The sequence below is a fragment of the Stomoxys calcitrans genome, chromosome 1 (assembly GCF_963082655.1).
Source record: "Stomoxys calcitrans chromosome 1, idStoCalc2.1, whole genome shotgun sequence".
Lineage (NCBI taxonomy): Eukaryota > Metazoa > Arthropoda > Insecta > Diptera > Muscidae > Stomoxys > Stomoxys calcitrans.
In genome coordinates this window covers 45,669,302-45,693,315 of record NC_081552.1, presented here as the reverse complement: position 1 = coordinate 45,693,315, position 24,014 = coordinate 45,669,302, and the positions used below count along the sequence as shown (strand labels likewise).

General features: G+C 41.1%; 1 protein-coding gene across 1 annotated transcript; it reads left to right on the top strand.

Moving 5' to 3' along the window:
* Positions 1 to 12,669: 12,669 nt before the first annotated feature.
* Positions 12,670 to 23,784, top strand: LOC106094868 (uncharacterized). Its single transcript, XM_013262106.2, has 3 exons — positions 12,670 to 12,741; positions 22,903 to 23,217; positions 23,361 to 23,784. Exons 1-3 carry the CDS (start codon positions 12,670 to 12,672, stop codon positions 23,580 to 23,582), a joined length of 609 nt encoding a protein of 202 aa, XP_013117560.1. The 3' UTR covers positions 23,583 to 23,784.
* Positions 23,785 to 24,014: the final 230 nt, after the last annotated feature.

The following is a 24,014-nucleotide window of genomic DNA, read 5'->3' as shown; positions in this document are numbered from 1 at the left end:
GAAGGATTAATTGCGTAAAAAAGGTTCATTAAAAAATAAAAAAGATTTGGCGAAATATTAAATTTTTAAATAAGAGCACATTTGGTCTAATTCTGGGTATCACCATGGAAATAATTATTATTTATTCATGTTACAGGTAAGAAAAGACAAAGGTCGGGCGGTGCCGACTTTATAATACCCTATAGTTAGCCTATAAGTGGATATTGAAAACTTTAGCTAATCCTGAATTGGAGTTGATGGACCTCTATCGAGCATTTATTCACACAATCGGTATCAAATTTCGAGCAAATGTGTTCAAAATGTTAATAACTAGGACTCTATATGTGCAAGTAGGAGCTTAATATAAATCTGAAGAGATTTTGAAAAAAACCAGTGAGGAAAGGCAAAAGTCGGGCGGTGCCTACAGCATAATACCCTACATCTACCCTATAAGTACAAAGTGGGAGCTATATCTAATTCTGAACCAATTTTGATAGACCTCGGCGGATGTCTTCAGATGGGTTATTAATCAACCCTATAAAATTTCGAGCAAATATGTTAAAACTGTAATAACTAGGATTGACAAATGACAACATTAATGCACATTACCCAAAATATATATGGAAGCTATATCTTAATCTTATTTCGGTTTCGATCAAACTCTATAGGTAATGTGGCAGTTGGCGAGGAAAGCGTTGTACAAATATTTTGGCAAGATTGATCAATAAATGCGCTTGCAGTCGCTCTAGAAGTGAAAATCGGGTGACACACATCGGGTGACCTATACCTAAATTAGGACTGATTTTTACGAAATTCACCAGTAATATTAAGACTCATAAGAAAATCCTTCGTGCCAAATTTCGAGAGAATTATCTGATTCTGCAATAATAGCCCAAAGTTAGATTAAGTTTAAGTAGCAGTCTACCTTCAGACTCACTTAGACATTTTTGCCCATTGTGATATCACAGGAACAGAAGAAGTTCCTACCGTTGAACCATCCAGATCACTTAAAAAAGCCCAACAACTTGTGAATGTTCACATACGCTAAATCAGACAGGTTCTCAAAGAAATGAGAACCTAAAGTGGAACTCCTTCTGACTGCCAGTACGGGACACACTCACAGGTGTTCTATAGTCTCTTCTACTTCGATGTCCTCACAGCTTCTGCAAAATTAGTTGCTAGCAACCTTCAGTCTGTCAGCATGTTTTCCAATTAGACAGGGATCTGTCATGACGGACACAATGACTGAAACGTCTGCTCTAGCCGGTGGCAGCAGAGCGGTAGACCTCTCCAAGTCTAAACTAGTCCACATAGTTTTGGAAGGCTCACAGCCCATCTTTTATTCGTTGCCCTTCGGACCTGATCTTGAAAACTTAGCTTACATGTCGCTAGAGTCATACCCACAGATTCCAATTTCCCTGGAATATGTAAGGTAGTTCCTAATCTCGCAAGCTTGTCCGCTTTACAATTCCCTGGATTACCTCTGTGACCCGGCAGCCAGAACACGGGGAATTTTGAACTGTTCAGCCATCTCGTTGAGGGATCTGCGACAGTCGAGGGCGGTTTTTGTGTTCAGAAATGTGTTCTCCAGGGATTTAATGGCTGTCTGGCACTCTGAGAAGAAATGTATTCCAATTGTCGTAATGACATTATATCTTAGCCATTCCACCACTTCCTTAATTGCAAGGATCCCCGCTTGATACGCAATGCAATGGTTCGTAACCTTTTCGATATGACTAGTTCCAGATCTTTAAAGTATACCCCAAGGCCCACCTAGTCGTCTAGTTTGCAACCATCCGCATAGAAGTCTATGTATCTTCTATTACCAGAGGTATCGTATATCCAATAGGTTCTAGAAGGAATAGTGGTAAAGTACTTTTTATCACAAAGCAGCTCAAGTAGGATATAATCCACACTGCCTGGAACATCGGACATTGTTTGAAGGATAACACATTGTCTGTAGTCGACACACTACCAAAGAGAAAACTCCCCTAACCTAGTGACAGTGGTTGGAGCAAGTTGTGTAGCCACAATGTACAGAGGCATAAAATGTAGTATTAAATTTGATGCACAAACAAGCCACCCTTGGATCCGGCTAAGTATTGAGCAGTAGGTGGACTTTTGAAGCGTCGTCCACCAGACCACAACACCATATAGCATTATAGGTCTGACAACTGCCGTATATACCCAGTGCATGACGCGCGGTCTATAGCCCCAACTTTTGCCAAGAGCTCTCTTGCAGGTGTATAGGGCGAGAGTTGCCTTTCTTGCCCTTTCCAAAATGTTGGATTTGAAGTTCAATTTCCTGTCCAACAAAACACCCAGGTATTTTGCGCTTGTATCCCCTGCTGAACTTCAGTCTTGCACGGATTTACACCTAGAACACTTTCGGAAGCCAACTTCGCTGTTGCACATAGAGCTTCCTGAAGTATATCTCTTAGAGTGCTGGGAAACTTTCCCCTTACCGCAATTGCCACGTCATCAGCATACGCTTTTTCTTTCAGAGACAATAATATATTATTAATGGCTATATTCCGAAGTATAGGAGATAGTACACCTCCTTGGGGTGTTCCTCTACTGACCCATTTCTCGTGAAGGGTTGTTTCAGTGAAGAGATTTTACCTTTCTATATGCATGCTGATGCCGCCACAGGCGATCTTCAGGTATCTTTGCCCTAAGATATGTTTCTATCAACCTCTCAAGAGTCTTCAGCATAAAGGATGACAGATTAATAGGACAAAAATCTTTCGCCTTCGTGTGGTGAAGTTTTGCTGCTTTCGGAATGAAAATTACCTTCGTATCCCATCGCTCAGGTGTATACTACATGCTGATACAAGCAGAGTGTATCACCCTAAACCAAGGAATCAGTCCATCAAACACAGCTTTTAATGCAACCGGTGATACATCGTCAGGGCCTGGCGACTTAAAGTGATCGAAACATCTTATCGCCCAAACGATTTTCGGCTCAGAAACAATTTCCTTAATAACCTCCGACGTATGCATATCAGTGACAACCTCTTCTGGCCACGTTGTCCTTTGGAGAATTTCCCGGGAAATGTGTATCAACGGGTAGTTTTATTGTCTCCTCACTAGACATTGTCCAAATATTTGCTGCCTTCTGGATATACTCCACCTTAATAGGTCTCGAGAAAAGTATCTTCCTTAGCCAAAAAGACTCAGATGCATTCCTCACGGAGCTACAATATTCCCCCCATGATTTTTGTCGTAATTTATCCAAATCCGTCTTTTTTCTGTTTAGCCGAGGCACCGCTTCTGCAGTCTTTTCTCCAAGGCTGGAATCAATATAACGATGACCAGAGGAGCTCTGGTCATCCAACACTTCCCAGTTGCATTCCCCAACGCATTCTTGCGCCTATATCTTCCGATACAAAGGTAATATCTAGTTCCTCCAGTCTGTTTGTTTCACACAGTTGAACAATGACTTGTACTTATTAGTATTTGGTCCAAATCGGAACATATTTCTATATAGCTGCTAGGGGTCATAAGGCATCCATTTTGTCCCCGGATTTGACGAAAGGTGGTTTATATATATACCCGAGGTGGTGGGTATCCAAAGTTTGGCCCGGCCGAACTTAACGCCTTTTTAATTGTTTTACAATGAAAAGATTTTGCGAATAACGATTTCCTTATGTGTTATGTAGGAAAATCGTTAATGAAATTCGACAAGTCAAATTGCATATTCACAAAAAGGTGGGTATAAAGTAGCGTTTCACTGTTAAATATCCATGTTTTTCACTTTTTGTTTTTATACCCTCCACCATAAGATGGGGGGTATACTAATTTCGTCATTCTGTTTGTAACTACTCGAAATAGTCGTCTGAGACCCCATAAAGTATATATATTCTTGATCGTCGCGACATTTTATGTCGATCTAGCCATGTCCGTCCGTCTGTCCGTCCGTCCGTCTGTCTGTCGAAAGCACGCTAACTTCCGAAGGAGTAAAGCTAGCCGCTTGAAATTTTGCACAAATACTTCTTATTAGTGTAGGTCGGTTGGTATTGTAAATGGGCCATATCGGTCCATGTTTTGATATAGCTGCCATATAAACCGATCTTGGGTCTTGACTTCTTGAGCCTCTAGAGTGCGCAATTCTTATCCGATTGGGATGAAATTTTGCACGACGTGTTTTGTTATGATATCCAACAACTGTGCCAAGTATGGTTGAAATCGGTTCATAACCTGATATAGCTGCCATATAAACCGATCTTGGGTCTTGACTTTTTGAGCCTCTAGCGTGCGCAATTCTTATCCGATTGGAATGAAATTTTGCACGACGTGTTTTGTTATGATATCCAAAAACTGTGCCGAGTATGGTTCAAATCGGTCCATAACCTGATATAGCTGCCATATAAACCGATCTTGGATCTTGACTTCTTGAGCCTCTAGAGTGCGCAATTCTTATCCCATTGAAATGAAATTTTGCACGACGTGTTTTGTTATGATATCCAACAATTGTGCTAAGTATGGTTCAAATCGGTGCATAGCCTGATATAGCTGCCATATAAACCGATCTTGGGTCTTGACTTCTTGAGCCTCTAGGGGGCGCAATTCTTATCCGATTGGAATGGAATTTCGCACGACATGTTTTATTATTATACCCAAACACTGTGCCAAGTATGGTTTAAATCGGTTCATAACCTGATATAGCTGCCATATAAACCGATCTTGGGTCTTGACTTCTTGAGCCTCTAGCGTGCGCACTTCTTATCCGATTGAAATGAAATTTAGCACGACGTGTTTCGTTATGATATCCAACAACTGTGCCAAGTATGGTTCAAATCGGTCCATAACCTGATATAGCTGCCATATAAACCGATCATGGGTTTTGACTTCTTGAGCCTCTAGAGTGCGCAATTCTTATCCGATTGAAATGAAGTTTTGCACGACGTGTTTTGTTATGATATCCAACAACTGTGCCAAGTATGGTTCAAATCGGTCCATAACCTGATATAGCTGCCATATAAACCGATCTTGGGTCTTGACTTCTTGAGCCTCTAGAGTGCGCAATTCTTATCCGATTGGAATGAAATTTTGCACGACGTGTTTTGTTATGATATCCAACAACTGTGCCAAGTATGGTTCAAATCGGTTCATAACCTGATATAGTTGCCATATAAACCGATCTTGGGTCTTGACTTCTTGAGCCTCTAGAGTGCGCAATGCCTACCGATCAGAATGAAATTTTGCACGACGTGTTTTGTTATAATATCCAACAACTGTGCCAAGTATGGTTCAAATCGGTTCATAACCTGATATAGCTGCCATATAAACCGATCTGGGATCTTGACTTCTTGAGCCTCTAGAGGTCGCAATTATTATCCGATTTGTCTGAAATTTTGTACGACGGATTCTCTCATGACCATCAACATACATGTTTATTATGGTCTGAATCGGTCTATAGCCCTATACAGCTCCCATATAAATCGATCTCTCTATTTTACTTCATAAGCCCCCAAAGGGCGCAATTCTTATTCGAATTGGCTGACATTTTACACAGGTCTCCAACATATAATTTAATTGTGGTCCAAACCGGACCATATCTTGATATCGCTCTAATAGAAGAGCAAATCTTTTCTTATATCCTTTTTTTTTGCCCAAGAAGAGAAAAAGAACTCGACAAATGCGATCCATGGTGTAGGGTATATAAGATTCGGCCCGGCCGAACTTAGCACGCTTTTTTTATATCACTGATAACATAACACTTTTATTTAACTTTTATCATAAATAATGGGAATGCCCTGATGATTGAAAAATCTATTAAACCCCATTTACCCTACACTTTAAATCCGGATTTAATGGCTCGATCACCTGGTTTCCCTTTATAAAATCAGCTGACGAGAGCCTTAAATACGAATTGAATGAGCAGTGTAAATCGGGTTTTAACTAGTCGGCAAACATTTCTTTATGAGAGCAAGTTCCATATTACAAAAAATTTACAACTGAAATAACGTATAAATTTTACGTTCTACAACTTTTTATACCCACCACCGAAGGATGGGGGTATATTCATTTTGTCATTCCGTTTGCAACACATCGAAATATCCATTTCCGACCCTATAAAGTATATATATTCTTGATCAGCGTAAAAATCTAATACGATCTAGACATGTCCGTCCGTCTGTCCGTCTGTCTGTTGAAATCACGCTACAGCCTTTAAAAATAGAGATATTGAGCTGAAATTTTGCACAGATTCTTTTTTTGTCCATAAGCAGGTTAAGTTCATATAGACCGATCAGCCGATTTAGGGTCTTAGGCCCATAAAAGCTACATTTATTATCCGATTTTGGTGAAATTTGGGAGAGTGAGTTGTGTTAGGCTCTTCGACATCCTCCGTCAATTTAGCTCAGATCGGCCCATATTTGGATATAGCTGCCATATAGACCGATCCTCCGATTTAGGGTCATAGGCCCATAAAAGCTACATTTATTATCCGAATTTGCTGAAATTTGGGACAGTGCGTTGTCTTAGGCCCTCCGACATCCTCCGTCAATATGGCTCAGATCGGTTTAGATTTGGATATAGCTGCCATATAGACCGATCCTCCGATTTAGGGTCATATGCCCATAAAAGCTACATTTATTATCCGATTTTGCTGAAATTAAGGACAGTGAGTTTTCTTAGGTCCTTCGACATCCTCCGTCAATATGGCTCAGATCGCATCAGATTTGGATATAGCTGCCATATAGACCGATCTTCAAATTTAGGGTCTTAGGCCAATGAAAGCTACATTTATTATCCGATTTTGGTGAAATTTGGGACAGTGAGTTGTGTTATCCCATTCAACATCCTCCGTCAATATGGCTCAGATCGATTTAGATTTGGATATAGCTGCCATATAGACCGATCCTCCGATTTAGGGTCATATGCCCATAAAAGCTACATTTATTATCCGATTTTGCTGAAATTTGGGACAGTGCGTTGCCTAAGGCCCTCCGACGTCCTCCATCAATTTGGCTCAGATCGGTTAAGATTTGGAAATAGTTGCCATATAGACCGATCCTCCGATGCGGGGTCTTAGGCCATTAAGAAGCGCATTTATTGTCCGATATCGCCGATATTTGGGACAGTAAGTTAAGTTAAGCCCCTTGACATACCTCTGCATTATCGCACAGATCGGTACAGATTTGGATATAGATATAGACCGATCTCTCGGTTTTAGGTTTTGGGGCCATAAAAAGCTCATTTGTTGTCCGATGTTGCCGAAATTTGGGACAAAGAGTTAAGTTAAGCCCCTCTACATATTTCTGCTATGGGACATAAGGTATGAGTTTTGCACCGGATTTTGACGAAAGGTGGTTTACATATATACTCGAGGTGGTGGGTATCCAAAGTTCGGCCCGGCCGAACTTAACGCCTTTTTACTTTTTTATTATACTCTCCACCATAGGATGGGGGTATACTAATTTCGTCATTCCGTTTGTAACTCCTCGAAATATGCGTCTGAGACATTTTAAATCGATCTAGCCAAGTCCAAGTTGTAAATGGGCCAAATCGGTCCATGTTTTGATATAGCTGTCATATAAACCGATCTTCGGTCTTGACTTGTTGAGCCTTTAGAGGGCGCAATTCTCGTCAGATTTGACTGAAATTTTGCACGTGGTGTTTTGGTATCAACAACTGTGTTAAGTATGATTCAAATCGGTTCATAATCTGGTATAGCTGTCATATAAACCGATCTTGGATCTTGACTTCTTGAGCGCGCACTTCCCATCCGATTGGGATGAAATTTTACATGACGTGTTTTATTATGACTTCTAATAACTGTGTTAAGTATGGTGCAAATCAGTACATAACCTGATATAGCTGCAATTTAAACCGATCTGGGATTTTGATTTCTTGAGCCTCTAGAGGGCGCAATTCTCATCCGATTTGGTAGAGATTTTGTACAACGGCTTCTCTCGTGACCTTAATTATACGTGTTTAATATGGTCTGAAACGATCAATAGATTGATACAGCTCCCATATAAACCGATCTCCAGATTTTAATTCTTGAGCCCCTACAAGGCGCAATTTTTATCCGAATGGACTGAAATATTTCACAATGACTTCTACAATGTTCAGCATTCATTTAAGGTCCGAATCGGACAATAACTTGATAAAGCTCCAATAGCATAATAGTTCTTATTCAATATTCTTTGTTTGCCTAAAAATAGATACCGCGCAAAGAAATCGACAAATGCGGTGCACGGTGGAGGGTATATAAGATTCAGCCCGACCGAACTTAGCACGCTCTTACTTGTTATATCTCTTATAAATTAGGAAAACTTTAGGACTTATAAAGACTTGAGGGAAATTAAAAGCATATACGAGAATAGTTTGATGCAGTTTTTGCCGGACATCTTTTTCATCAATAACAGACTATCGATTGATTTTAATGAAGTTCGATGAAGAAATTAGCGACATCACTAAAGCAGTATTTACTTCGTAAATATGTGTCAACATTTATTTTTCAAAATATTTAACATTGCTTAATGATTTCAGTTTGTTTGCGTAAAATTTTATGGAAGTAAAAGTCATTTAAAACCAATAGACCGACACCAACAATAACCTGTAACACTTTGAAGGCTTTAAATGATTAGGATGGGCCTTTAAATTGAGTATTGGCAATCAGTGCAAATTTGCATTCAGCTCTAACTTTATGACAAATATTGTCGCCGTTGGTCAGTTTCTGCACCCATAGCGAACACAATTTTCCAAAAAGAAATATTTAAAGTATCTTTACCAATTTCACAGTAACAGAAGAATTTTAGGAATTTTCGATTTTGAAACAAGTAAAAAGGCGTTAAGTTCGGCCGGGACGAACTTTGGATACCCACCACCTCGGGTATATATGTAAACCACCTTTCATCAAAATCAAGCGATAATTGCATACCTTATGTCCCATAGTAGTTATATCGAAATATGATCCGATTTGGACCAAATTCTAATAAGTACAAGTCATTGTTCAATTATGAATAACAAAATGTTGGTCCTTTTAGCTATATCTAAAAATAAACCGATCTGAACCATATACAATATGGATGTCGAAAAGCCTAACATAAGTCAATGTGTCAAATTTCAGTTAAATCGGATTATAAATGCGTCTTTTTTGGGGCCAAGACTTTAAATCGAGATATCGGTCTATATGGCAGCTATATCCAAATCTTGATCGACCTGAGTGAAATTGAACAAGTAAAAGCGTGCTAAGTTCGGACGGGCCGAATCTTATATACCCTCCACCATGGAGCGCATTTGTCAGTTCTTTTCCCGGCATCTCTTCTTAGGCAAAAAATGATATAAGAAAAGAAAGAAAGAAAAATCTGCTATTAGAGCGATATCACGATATGATCCGGTTTAGACCACAATTAAATTATATGTCATGAGACGATCCGTCGTACAAAATTTCAGGCAAATCGGATAAGAATTGCGCACTCTAGAGGCTCAAGAAGTCAAGACCCAAGATCGGTTTATATGACAGCTATACCAGGTAATGACCCGAATTGAACCATACTTAGCACAGTTGTTAAAAGTGATACTAAAACACTATGTGCAAAATTTCAGTCTAGTCGGATGAGAATTGCGCCCTCTAGAGGCTCAAGAAGTCAAGACCCAAGATCGGTTTATATGGCAGCTATATCAGGTTATGGACCGATTTCAACCATACTTGGCACAGTTGTTGGATATCATAGCAAAACACGTCGTGCAAAATTTCATCCCAATCGGATAAGAATTGCGCACTCTAGAGGCTCAAGAATTCAAGACCCAAGATCGGTTTATATGGCAGCTATATCAGGTTATGGACCGATTTGAACCATACTTGGCACAGTTGTTAGATATCATGGGAAAACACGTCGTGCAAAATTTCATCCCAATCGGATAAGAATTGCGCACTCTAGAGGCTCAAGAAGTCAAGACCCAAGATCGGTTTATATGGCAGCTATATCAGGTTATGGACCGATTTGAACCATACTTGTCACAGTTATTGGATATCATAGCAAAACACGTCGTGCAAAATTTCATCCCAATCGGATAAGAATTGCGCACTCTAGAGGCTCAAGAAGTCAAGACCCAAGATCGGTTTATATGGCAGCTATATCAGGTTATGGACCGATTTGAACCATACTTGTCACAGTTATTGGATATCATAGCAAAACACGTCGTGCAAAATTTCATCCCAATCGGATAAGAATTGCGCACTCTAGAGGCTCAAGAAGTCAAGACCCAAGATCGGTTTATATGGCAGCTATATCAGGTTATGAACCGATTTGAACCATACTTGGCACAGTTGTTGGATATCATAGCAAAACACGTCGTTCAAAATTTCATCCCAATCGGATAAGAATTGCGCACTCTAGAGGCTCAAGAAGTCAAGACCCAAGATCGGTTTATATGGCAGCTATATCAGGTTATGGACCGATATGGCCCATTTACAATACCAACCGACCTACACTAATAAGAAGCATTTGTGCAAAATTTCAAGCGGCTAGCGTTACTCCTTCGGAAGTTAGCGTGCTTTCGACAGACAGACGGACGGACGGACGGACATGGCTAGATCGACATAAAATTTCACGACGATCAAGAATATATATACTTTATGGGGTCTCAGATGAATGTTTCGAGTAGTTACAATCAGAATGACGAAATTAGTATACCCCCCCATCTTATGGTGGAGGGTATAAAAAGGATGTCGAAGGGCCCAACACAACTCACTGTCCCAAATTGTGGCGACATCGGACAATAAACGAGCTTTTTCTGGCCCCAAAACCTAAAACCGAGAGATCGGTCTATATGGCAGCTATATCCAAATCTTGACCGATCTGTGCCATAATGCAGAACTATGTCAATAGGTTGAACCTAACCCAATGTCCCAAATTTCAGCGACATCGGACAATAAATGCGTCTTTTATGGGCCTTAAACCCTAAATAGGAGGATCGGTCTATATGGCAGCTATTTCCAAATCTGGACCGATCTGAGCCAAATTGACGAAAGATGTCGAAGGGCCTAACACAACTCACTGTGTCGAATTTCATCAAAATCGGTTAATAAATGTGGCTTTTATGGGCCAAAGACCCTAAATCGGCGGATCGGTCTATATGGGGGCTATATCAAGATATGGTCCGATATAGCCCATCTTCGAACTTAACCTGCTTATGGACAAAAAAATAATTTGTGCGAAGTTTCAGCTAAATATCTCTATTTTTGAAGACTGTAGCGTGACAGACGGACGGACATGTCTAGATCGTCTTAGATTTTTACGCTGATCAACAATATATATACTTTATAGGGTCGGAAATGGATATTTCGATGTGTTGCAAATGGAAAGACAAAATGAATATACCCCCATCCTTCGGTAGTGGGTATAAAAATATGGGGTGGGTGGGTCGACCGCTATCGTGACTTCGACAGACGTACGGACACGTCTAGATCGACTCTAAATGTGGTCTGAGATCAATATTTCGAGGTGTTACAAACGGAATGACTAGATTAGTTTACCTGCATCCTATGGTGGTGAGTATACAAATTTTGTTCATACTTTTTTTTTTAAATTTGTTAACTTAAATTTAGGGCATAGATGAGTAAATGAAGATGAAATTCTAAGGCAACTCTAACAATGTAGAGAGCTATGTGGCAATTTTTTACCAAAAAATCTGTTAAGCATTTTCAGACCTTAGACTAAACCTAATTCAAACTCGATCTTCAGAGATACAGCTTTATTTCTATTGTTCATCTATTTCTCTTAACTCTTATGATATTTGAAGTTTTAATTAAAAAATCTTTGCACGATTCCCATGGAATCATAAAAACCTCTTTTGCTTTTTTCTCCTCAAGTTTTTCTCTTAATTCTGGTTCTTGGGTAGATTCCAAAGTAATCCCCAAAGGAAATTCATAAGAAAATAGGAATCTAGCATAGAGACCACAAAGTAAAACTTACCCAAGCCCAACAGTTTTGATTGCCAAACAATAAAACCACACCAAATGTTATTAAAAATTTCAAATTTTCCCACTTCATGGTAAAAAGCTTTGGTGATGTTTTGCTTCTTCTTGTTTTTGACTAGTTACTTATACACCAATGGAAGATGATGATGGTGAGAACTCTATGGGAACTTTTCTGTTAGGGTTTAGGGGATTTGCATCACATAATCCAAGAAAAACAATCAAAACCACATAAAAAGCCAATCAAAACAAGCCAATATCGTATGAAACAAAGGTCAAAGCGATTTTTGATAATATTTGCATGAGATCATAAGCAAAATGACTGCACCTGGCTCCATTTGTTTTTAATTGAGAGAGATTTGGATTAAAGATTATACCCTCTAACTTTCCATATAAAACCAATCAACATGACCCAGCAGTATTTTTTTTATTTTAACAAATATAGGAATTTTTTTCTCTCCACAAACCTTTCAAGTGGAAAATAACCCCAAAGTTCGATTTTCATTTAATGCTTGAATGCTTTGTGGAAAAACAAATTTTTACCACATACATGTATTAGAATGATCATGAATTTCCGAAAAAGGTTTTTTAGATGACAGACAATGATAAGGAATAATTATGGCTAATTTCGTACAATTTGTAAAGCTATAAAAGAAGATTTTTATTGTTGAGTTGTTAAAATTGAATTGATTCCCGAACCGAAACGACAAAAAGTGTAGTGAAGTTTTTTTTTATTAAATTCTCCAAACTAAAATATGTCATCCGCTTCGTGGTTAGTTGGTGTGGTCGTATTGGCCTTGGCTGGAGTTGCCCTGGTTCGAGCCGAAGTAAGTACAAATGAAATGTTGTACAAGTGGTGGTGGATTGTTTATGATGAGGATAGTTTAATTACTTAAAGTGTGAAAAGAAAGGACGACATATTAGTGATTAGTGATTTTTTATACCCTCCACCATAAGATGGGGGGTATACTAATTTCGTCATTCTGTTTGTAACTACTCGAAATATTCGTCTGAGACCCCATAAAGTATATATATTCTTGATCGTCGTCACATTTTATGTCGATCTAGCCATGTCCGTCCGTCCGTCCGTCCGTCCGTCCGTCTGTCTGTCGAAAGCACGCTAACTTCCGAAGGAGTAAAGCTAGCCACTTGAAATTTTGCACAAATACTTCTTATTAGTGTAGGTCGGTTGGTATTGTAAATGGGCCATATCGGTCCATGTTTTGATATAGCTGCCATATAAACCGATCTTGGGTCTTGACTTCTTGAGCCTCTAGAGTGCGCAATTCTTATCCGATTGTAATGAAATTTTGCACGTAGTATTTTGTTATGATATCCAACAACTGTGCCAAGTATGGTTCAAATCGGTTCATAACCTGATATAGCTGCCATATAAACCGATCTTGGATCTTGAATTCTTGAGCCTCTAGAGGGCGCAATTCTTATCCGATTGGAATGAAATTTTGCACGACGTGTTTTGTTATGATATCCAACAACTGTGCCAAGTATGGTTCAAATCGGTCCATAACCTGATATATCTGCCATATAAACCGATCTTGGGTCTTGACTTCTTGAGCCTCTAGAGGACACAATTCTTATCCGATTTGAATGAATTTTTGCACGAAGTATTTCGTTATGATATCCAACAACTGTGCTAAGTATGGTTCAAATCGGTCTATAACCTGATGTAGCTACCATATAAACCGATCTTGGGTCTTGACTTCTTGAGCCTCTAGAGGGCGCAATTCTTATCCGATTGGATTGGAATTTCGCATGACGTGTTTTGTTATGATACGCAACAACTGTGCTAAGTATGGTTCAAATCGGTTCATAACCTGATATAGCTGCCATATAAACCGATCTTGGGTCTTGACTTCTTGAGCCTCTAGAGGGCACAATTCTTATCCGATTTGAATGAATTTTTGCACGAAGTATTTCGTTATGATATCCAACAACTGTGCCAAGTATGGTTGAAATCGGTCCATAACCTAATAGCTGTCATATAAACAGATCAGGGGATTTGACTTCTTGAGCTTCTAGAGGGCGCAATTCCTATCTATTTTACTTCGTGAGCCCCAATGGGCGCAATTCTTGTACGAATTGGCTGAAATTTTAGACAGGTCTCCAAAATATAATTAAATTGTGGTCCGAACCGGACCATATCTTGATATCGTTTTAATAGCAGAGCAACTCTTTTCTTATATCCTTTTTTGTTTTGCCTAAGAAGAGATGCCGGGAAAAGAACTCGACAAATGCGATCCATGGTGGAGGGTATATAAGATTCGGTCCGGTCGAACTTAGCACGCTTTTACTTGTTGATTCATTGTAATTGAATCATTGCATATTCTGTAAAGAAAATAGTTGGCTCATATGGAGAAAATTTTTTATACCCACCACCGATTGAATGGGAGTATATTCAATTAGCCATTCCGTTTGCAATTCATCGAACATTTCCTTTTCTGACACTATAAAGTATATAGATTCTTGTTCGTCGTAAAAATCGTGAGTTGTGTTAGGCTCCTCGAAATTCATGTTCAATAGATTTAGCTGCCATATAGGCCAATTTTTCGATTTAATGTTTTGAGCCCACAAAAGGCGTATTTATTGTCCGATTTCACAGAAATTTGGAATAGCGAGTTGTATTAGGCTCCTCGACATCCCTGTTCAATACGGCCCAGATCGGTACAGATTTGTATGTAGTTGCAATATATACCGATCTCCCGATTTAAGGCTTTAGGCTTATAAACAGTGAATTTATTAACCGATTTCGTTGAAATATGGCACAATGAGTTCTGTTAGGCCCTTCGGCATTTGTACCGGGTATGGTAAAGATCAGGCTATATATCGATAGAAATTTATTAAAATATTGGGTTGCCCAAAAAGTAATTGCGGATTTTTTAAAAGAAAGTAAATGCATTTTTAATAAAACTTAGAATGAACTTTAATCAAATATATAATTGCCATTTTGTTCGATAACCTTTTGCCATCTTCCTGGCAAATTTAGTATTCCACGCTCATAGAACTTCTGGCCTTTATCTGCAAAAAACTGAACCAAGTGCGATTTTATAGCCTCATCATTGCCGAAAGTTTTACCATTTAAGGAGTTCTTCAAAGATCGAAATAAATGGTAGTCTGATGGTGCAAGGTCAGGGCTATATGGTGGATGCATCAAAAGTTCCCAGCCATGCTCACTCAGTTTTTGGCGAGTGACCAAAGATGTGTGCGGTCTAGCGTTGCCCTGGTGGAATATGACACCTTTACGATTGACCAATTCTGGTCGCTTCTCCTTGATGGCTGTATTCAATTTGTCCAATTGTTGACAATAAACATCCGAATTAATCGTTTGGTTCCTTGGAAGCAGCTCAAAATATACCACACCCTTCCAATCCCACCAAAGAGACAGCATAACCTTCTTTTGGTGGATATCAGCCTTTGAAGTGGTTTGAGCTGGTTCACCATGCTTGGACCATGATCGTTTTTGACTAACGTTGTAGTAAACAATAAATTTTTCATCTCCAGTTATGATTCGTTTTAAAAACGGATCGAATTCATTGCGTTTAAGGTGCGTATCACAAGCGTTGATTCGGTTTGTTAAATGAATTTCTTTCAATACATGTGGTACCCAAATATCAAGCTTTTTCACCAGTCCAAGACTTTTTATGTGATAATGAACGGTTGATTTTGGTATATTTAACTTCTCTCCTATCTCACGCTCAGTTACATGACGATCCAATTCGATTAATGCTTTGATTTGGTCATCATCAACTTCATTTGGCCGGCCGAAAAATCTGCAATTACTTTTTGGGCAACCCAATACATCAGCTCATAGATCGATTTAAACCGTATTTAGCACAGTTGTTGAAAATCATAACAGAACACTAAATGCAAAATTTCAGCCAAATCGGACAAAAATTGCGGCTTGTAGGGGCTCAAGAATTTTAATCGGAAGAATGGTTTATATGGGAGCTATATCAGGTTATACAACGATTCGGACCGTACTAAGCATAATTGTGGGAAGTCATAACAGAACATTACCTACAAGATTTCAGCCAAATCGGATAATTCGCGGGTCCCGAGAAGTCAAATCGGGAGATCGGTTTATTTGGGAGATATACGAGGGTTGCCTTTTTTATATCGGAATAATAGATTAAACACTTTTGGATGCGTTTGAAACAATTGTCGGAGCACTTTTGGCAGTCTGATTGAGGTATCTCCAAAACATGCATTCTGAACGCATCAATCGCTTCTTCAGGTGCCGAAAAACGTTGACCTCTCATTTTATTTTTTACGTACGGGAATAAAAAGAATTCATTCAGTGCCAAGTCAAGACTATACGACGGATGACTCATCAAATCGATGTTCTGAGTGCTCAAAAATGCAATTGTTTCGTATATTTGGAGCATTTTTTTCGACTAATCGACACGAGCCTTTTTTTAACGATTGACATCGCGAACAAATTTTACCATCGATAAACACTGGCACTTGATAAAGCTTCATCGCCATAAATTTCATTAAGTTCATCGATGCATTGTTGTTGAGTTATTCCACGTCGAAAGTTATAAAAAACAAGTAAAAGCGAATTAAGTTCGGCCGTGCCGAATCTTATATACCCTCCACCATGGATCGCATTTGTCGAGTTCTTTTCCCGGCATCTCTTCTTAGGCAAAAAAGGATATAAGAAAAGATTTTCTCTGGTATTAGAGCGATATCAATATATGGTCCGGTTTGGAGCACAGTTATATTATATGTTGGAGACCTGTGTAAAATGTCAGCCAAATCGAATAAGAATTGCGCCCTTTGGGGGCTCAAGAAGTAAAATAGAGAGATTGATTCATATGGGAGCTGTATCGGGCTATAGACCGATTCCGACCATAATAAACATGTATGTTGATGGTCATGAGAGGATCCGTCGTACAAAATTTCAGGCAAATCAGACAATAACTGTGACCCCTAGAGGATAGATTGTGAGTAGAGTGAGTGATAGAAAGTAAAAGTGAATATTTGTGAAAGTGAAGAAGTGATTTTTTTTTGGAGTTTTATTTTTGGAAGCGCTTTGTGTGACCGATTGGAGGATGGGAAGCGCCTAAAACTGGGTTCGCCTGGTGTGGCGGTTGGCAAGGGGGGAAAGTGGTGGCAGGTGGTGAATTGCCATCTGGGAGTCGGAGGACAGCTGATGTGAAGTCAGCTGGTGGGGTTAATGGCGCTGGTGGTAGTGCCAGTGCGGCAGTGGTTGATGGCGGTGATGGTGTTGGCAGTGAAGGTGGGGGGCCATCGACTCCGAGGAAGGCGGAGCAGCGGGAAAGTAGGGCTCGCAGGCGGGTATTTGCACCGTTGGGGTGGCAAGGGGTCTCGGTAGGGGAGATGAAGGAGGTGACAGATGCCTTGGTACTGTTTATGAGGCGGGGGTGAGTGGGAGTATGGCGAGGAGAGTGTTCCAGTACGCTGAGCAGTATGAGGAGCTCCTCATGAGGCTGATGCTGGAGAACGAGGCTATGAAGGGGAAGTTGTCGGCTTATGAGGCGATGCCTGGTCGCGGCGCGTTGGTGGGTGGGCATCCGCCTGTAATGCCAGGTATGCAGGCATGCCATCGGTGCATGGGTTTCGACCACAGGGTGAGGGATTGCCGCGTGCAAGGTGATGTTTGTCGCCGTTGTGGACTGGGCGGACATGTGACTTCGGCCTGTCCGAACCCCGTGCACTGTCGGAATTGTGCATTTAAGGTGTTGACGGGGGATCACTTGATGATTTCCGCGGCCTGTCCAATTTATGCTGGTTTGGCGGCTAGGGCGAACGCTAGGCATTAACGATCGTCATGGGAATAAAATTTTTTCAATTTAATTGCCAGCGGTCTAGATCGGTGACGCAGGAGTTGGGTCATGTCATGCGTAGCACTGGTTGCTCGGTCGCGCTGGTACAGGAACCGTACTTAGTGGATGGTAGTGTTGTAGGATTGCCGGGGGGGATGCGAGTCTTTACTGACAGCGGGGGTGACTCTGCGATAATTGTAGATGACAGCGACATCGACTGTACGGTGGTTAGCTATAGCCAGTGGGGAGTCTGCATTTGTGCAGAAGGCGGTGTGGTAAAATGTTCTTGGCTAGCATCTATTGTAGGTTTAGCGCCGACTTGGAGCCCTATCTTGGATATATGGATACGGTGCTACTACTCGAGTACCAATCCGCTCATCCTAAGTTTAGACACTAACGCAACCTCCCCGATGTAGTTCTCGAAAATGACCCAGCGCTCGCTTGGTCATGAGAATCGCCATCGTGGGCAGTTGCTTAGCGAATGGTTGACTTTGAATAACGTCGGTGTGTTGAACATACCGAGCGAGAAGTATACCTTTGATGGGCCTTCAGGCGTTAGCGACATTGAGGTTACGGCTGCAAATGGGGCGGCATTTACTGCTTACCAGTTTAGGTGGAGGATTTGTGACGAATGAGGCTCAAGTGACCATAATCCGATTGAGATTATGGTCACTTCCAGGGATCGACGGACTCTGGTTACGACCGAACGATCCAGGTGCTGGAAAGATCGAGACGTGAACTGGGACTTGAATGTGGAAAGTTTTAGGGAGACTGCATCAGCATTGTCTTTAGATGAATTTAGCACTAACTATAGATGACCAAATTGCTAAGGTAGACGAGTGGATGAGCGCGGCAGACGTCGAAAGGCGAAACCAAGAAACCACGGGTCAAGTGGTTGACCCGTGAGCTGGAAACAATTCGGTGGTGGTGAAGGGCAAGTGGAAGGCGGTGACGACTTCGGCTGAGGTTGTGAAGAAGGTGGTGGAGGAGGTGGGCCCCACACTTGGTGTGAGGGTTCATGGTGTCCGGCCGACTCGGGATGGCGGAGCGGTTATCCGCATCCCGTCGGTGGCTGAGAGGGAGCGGATTATGGCGAACGGCAAGTTCGCGGAGGTGGGATTGGAGGTGGAGGATCGCGAGAAGCTGGGCCCGAAGCTGATTGTAAGGGGGGTATATGCTGCCATAACTCCTGATGAGTTAATGGCAGTGTTGTACTCCCTCAATCTTAAGGAGACGATGACTGAGGAGGTGTACCGTCGGTCGGTGCGTCTGGCTTTCGCGCCTTGGAAGCCGGAGGGTGGCGCTGCCAATGTCACCCTGGAGTGCACTCCGGGGTGGCAGATAAGCTGTGCTCCATATATATGGAACCTCATGATGGATCCCCTGCTGGGACGTCTCGCTGAGTCCTTCAAAATCAGCGCATATGCGGATGACCTGCTCATCCTGGTTGAAGGAGATTCCAGACTTGCTCTGGAAACTCGCGTTGAGCTTGCCATAGGCATTGTGCGCGAATGGAGCGATCGTGTTGGTGTTGACGTCGCGAAGGGCATGTTGTCGCGGAATCGACCACCCACTATTCGATCTGGTAGAGCTAGCATCAGGAATGTAGCACTCGTAAAATATCTGGGAGTGACTGTTTCGGAGAGAATGGGTTTCCTGGTCCATTTGGATCGGGTGAAGAAGAGATGACTGGAGTAGCCGGTATGGTTAAGCGTGTTCTGAGAAGCGATTGGGGTCTTAGTCGTCGCGCTGTTCGGTCCATATATGGTGGTCTAATTGTTGCCTGCGCAACTTATGGACCGCCTGTATGGCACGGAATTGCTGCGACTGTCTTAGGACGGAAGAAGATCCTCTCTTGTCAGAGGGTGGCAATGCTGGCTTGCTTGTCTGTGTGCAGGACTGTTTCGACAGAGGCGCCCCCCCTTGACTTACTCGTGAGTTACATGGCCGTTCTGTATAGTTTGAAAAAGGGAATTCCATTAATGCGTGAGGATTGGCTCACCGCTTCGGAGCTTGCAGCTTTTAGGCGGCTCAAGACACTCCTTTTGGAGCGTCTTGATGATAGGTGAAGGACTAGATGAACGAACAGTGACAATGGTCGGGTGACTTACGAATTTATTCGTGACGCGACGTTCGTACGAGACCGCCCGGACTTTGGCTTCGGCCTAAATCTGGGCTTCATACTGACGGGACATGGTTCCTTTAATGCATTTTTGCATCAGAGGAACTTGTCCGCGACTGATTTGTGCGACTGTGGGAGACCTGAGGACTGGAGGCATGTACTGACAGAATGCCCGTACTATGCAGACATTAGAGATTTAGACGCGATGGGATTATCGAGGCGGTGTGGGATTTCAGTAGGGCCCTTGAAGCCGAGACAACTGTTGCAAGGCTGGCCACCTTTTTCCGGGAAGTATTTCTTAGGAGGCGGACTAGACTTAGTGGAGGGATGAATACACGCTAGTTATCCATAACAAGGTGTTGCTGTGCTGGCGCGACTGTGTGATTTGGTGCTGCGCATGACATGGTCTGGCACCTGCTTTACCCATGTTGATGCAGCGGTGTTTGCCCATTGTTGGTTTCCTTAGCTGTTGTGGTTGTGATCGGTCACCCGTGAGGGTGGACGCGTTGATTGTAAAGTCCCATATTGATGCTGATTTATGTGGCGTAGCCCGTGAGGGCTGCGGTGTTCTGTTTGTGTATTGTGTATATCGTCCGGTTGTATGTTTGATGCATACTTTTGTATGCTGGCTTGAGGTCGGCTTAGGTCGATTTTTCTCATTCAGGTGACCAGTCCGGATGTGTTTGGGGTTCAAATGGTAGTTATCTTTTAAGGCTACGAAGTCTGACCTGAGACTTTAATCTGGTACCACGGGTGTCAGGAGCCCCTGGAACTTTGGTTCCAGCCTGACAATGGTGAGGCCCCATTGGGGAGCAACGTGGTGGCTGTGGTTTGTACCCAAATCGCGAGCATAAGCTCGGCGTGAAGTTGCGTTTTCAGCCGTTTTTTGCACAGACACTTCTTATTGATGTAGGTCGTCGGGAATTGCAAATAAGTCATATCGGTTTATCGTCTATGGCGCTGAACGCCTTGGTTCAAATCCTGGCATGAGCATTAGAAATTTAATTTAATTTAAAATTTTCAGCGGTGGTTATTCCCTCCAAATGCTGGTTACATTTTTGAGGTACTGTACCATTCGATATGGCAGCAATGTTAAAACTTCTCCAAAAAGAGGTCGTTCGGACTCGGCTATAAAAATGATGCCCCTTCATCATTGAGCTTAAGCATGAATCCGACGGGGGGTGTACGTTTCCGTTTATAACACCTCGAAATACTGATCTGGGACCTCATACAGTATATAAATTCTGGATCGTCTCGACATTCTGATTCGATCTAGCCATGTCGGTCCGTCCCTCCGTCTACCGAAATCACGATAACGGTCGAAAGCGTAAAGCTAGCCGCTTGAAATTTTGCACAGAAACTAAATATCATTGTACATCATTGGGGAAAGCAAATGGGCCATATAGGTGCAAATTTAGATATAGCTCCCATATAAACCGATCTCCCGATTTAACTTCTTGAGCCCCCGGTAGCCGCAATTTTTATCTGATTTTGCTGAAATTTTGTATGTATTGTTCTGTTATGACTTCCAACAACTATGTTAAGTACGATGCGAATCGGTCTATAACCTAATATAGCTCCCATGAAAACCGATCTCCTGGCTTCTTAAGCCCCTGGAAGCCGCAATTTTTGTCCGATTTGGTTAAATGAACGGTCCGAATCGGTCTATAATCTGATATAGCTCCCATATAAACTGATCTCCCGATTTAATTTCTTAAGCCCTTACAAGCCGCAATTTTGGTCCGATTTGGCTGAAATTTTGCATGTGGTGTTATGTCTATAATCTGATATAGCTCCCATATCCGATATCCCGATTTAACTTCTTGAGCCCTTACAAGCCGCAATTTTTGTCCGATTTGGCTGAAATTTTGCATGTGGTGTTAAGTTATGACTTCCAATAAATACAATATGTTAAATACCGTCTAAATCGGTCATAACCTGATATAGCTTCCATGTAAACCGGTCGATCATCCTTGTTCGGTCCAATGTGCAATAAAATTATGCCTTTGATCTAAATTTATTTTGCATACATTTTTAGTAGAATCCATACCCACCACCATGATTCGGCCCGGCCGAACTTACCACGCTTTTACTTGTTTACATTAAATTAGAAAAAAAGTGAGTGGATTAAGGCCTCCCGATATCCGACTTAAATATGGTTAAGATCGGCTCATTTTAAGACGTAGCTCTCATATAGACCGATCTGCCGATAGAGGGTCTAAAGCCCATAAAAGACACAATTATCATCCGATTTCGCTGAATCTTGATACAGTGAGTTTTTTAAAGCCTTCCGATATCAGACTCAAATTTAGTTCACATCGGAGTTTATTTGTATATAGTTTCCATATAGAACCATCTGCCGATTTGAGGTCTTAAGCCTATAAAAGATGCAATTGTTATCCGATTTCGATAAAATGGGGAAAAAATTAGTTGTTTTAAACCTCCTGATATCCAACTCAAAAATGGTTTAGATCGGACTTTTTTTAGATTAAGCTGCCATAGGCCCATCTGTAGATATAGGATCTTAAGCCCATAAAAGCCTTTCAGGCCCATCTGTAGATATAGGGTCTTAAGCCCATAAAAGCCTTTCAGCCAATATGGCCTTTAGTACTGTAGAAGGCACAGTTTTGATTCGATTTTTACAAAACTTAAAATTTTACGTCCCAATATATATGCAAAATTTCATAGAAATCGGATCAGATTTAGATATAGCTCTCGTATATAACCCTTAGCCTATTTTGATTTTAAAGGCTTTAGAAGAAACAGTTTTGTCTGATCTTTACAAATTTAAATTCGAGGTGATCTATTTGACGTCTCAGTACGTGTGCAAAATTTCAGGTTTACACGTAGCTCCCATATATTGGGTTGCCCAAAAAGTAATTTAAAAATCCGCAATTACTTTTTGGGCAACCCAATAAAAGTCATTCAAAGAGCTTATCCCATGCGATGCATGATGTCGGGTATATAATATTCGTCCAGGCCGATTTTAGGCGTTTTTACTTGTTGTTAAATATTTGAAAATAATTTAAAACAATTTTTTTATGTTCTTCTTTTTGCAGAAAGTAATGCGTCCCAAATTCAAGGACATCAAACTCTGGTCCGATGACAAACATGTCTCACATTCCTTTAAGTTTGATGAGAACGATCCACACATGAACATCACCGTGGATGTATTGCATGAATTGCACGATGTTGATATCCAAGCGGAATTAATGGTTAGCCAAAAACTGGATCCCACCTATCATTTCGCCATGAACACCACCATGAATTTGTGTCGCATTGTCAACTGGCATACAAAATCGCCGGTGGGAGCCATTGTTTCAACCTTCCTCAAGGAGTATGGCAATATCATTGACAAATGTCCCATTAGCAAGGTAAGCATTTTTGCATTTAAATTTGTAATGGGCGAAATTTCTCCCACAACCACCACTGCTGAGAACATTTTATAAAAACATATCTATATATAAATTTATAGGGTGAAATTAAAAAGTCATTACCTCTATACCGTAAATTACAGGGTCAGTATTACATGCACAAATTCTGGATTCCCGAGGATACCTCGTTGGCCACTTTGCCCGAAGTTGATTTTGCATTGAATGTCCAGGCCTACCATGTAGATGCGAACAAGCAAAAGACCCTGATTATCAATGATCATGTTACTGGAGAAGTTGTCGTGCAAGATGTTAACAATGTGAAGCCAGGTCTATTGGCCTTATTGCCCAAGGTACCCGGTGGCTAAATGCAATGAGACACTGGGAACATCACTCTATTCCTTTAACTACCGTTACATACATAACACCAACAATACCCAGCACACATAGTAATGTCAACAGAAGCCGTACCAACCAAAACAAACCGTACCAACTCTATTAACCATATATGTAGCAGTGTTTTTCGTTAATTCTAATCAATACTTTGTTCAGTGGCTGTTAACCAATTAATTGTTGCTGTGTAGATGTCTCTTTGTGTGTCTGACTTTCAATGTAGCATCATATAATTTGAAATGAAAAAAATAAATAAATATAATGGAAAACAAAAAATAAATAAATATAATAATTAAATATTCCCGCTAAAACCCCACATAAATCTTAAATGCTTTCTTGCTTTTGTTCCTAGAAGTTTGTGTTATACTGCTGTTCTTTATGTGATGGATCACAAAGACATCTATCGG

What these genes read in the sequence shown, in the direction of transcription:
- LOC106094868 (XM_013262106.2), top strand. Translation starts at nt 12,670, where the DNA reads ATGTCATCCGCTTCGTGGTTAGTTGGTGTGGTCGTATTGGCCTTGGCT. An exon ending in TTGCCCTGGTTCGAGCCGAA is followed by an intron (nt 12,742 to 22,902) that starts GTAAGTACAAAT and finishes TTCTTTTTGCAG; the next exon opens with AAAGTAATGCGTCCCAAATT. An exon ending in ACAAATGTCCCATTAGCAAG is followed by an intron (nt 23,218 to 23,360) that starts GTAAGCATTTTT and finishes CGTAAATTACAG; the next exon opens with GGTCAGTATTACATGCACAA.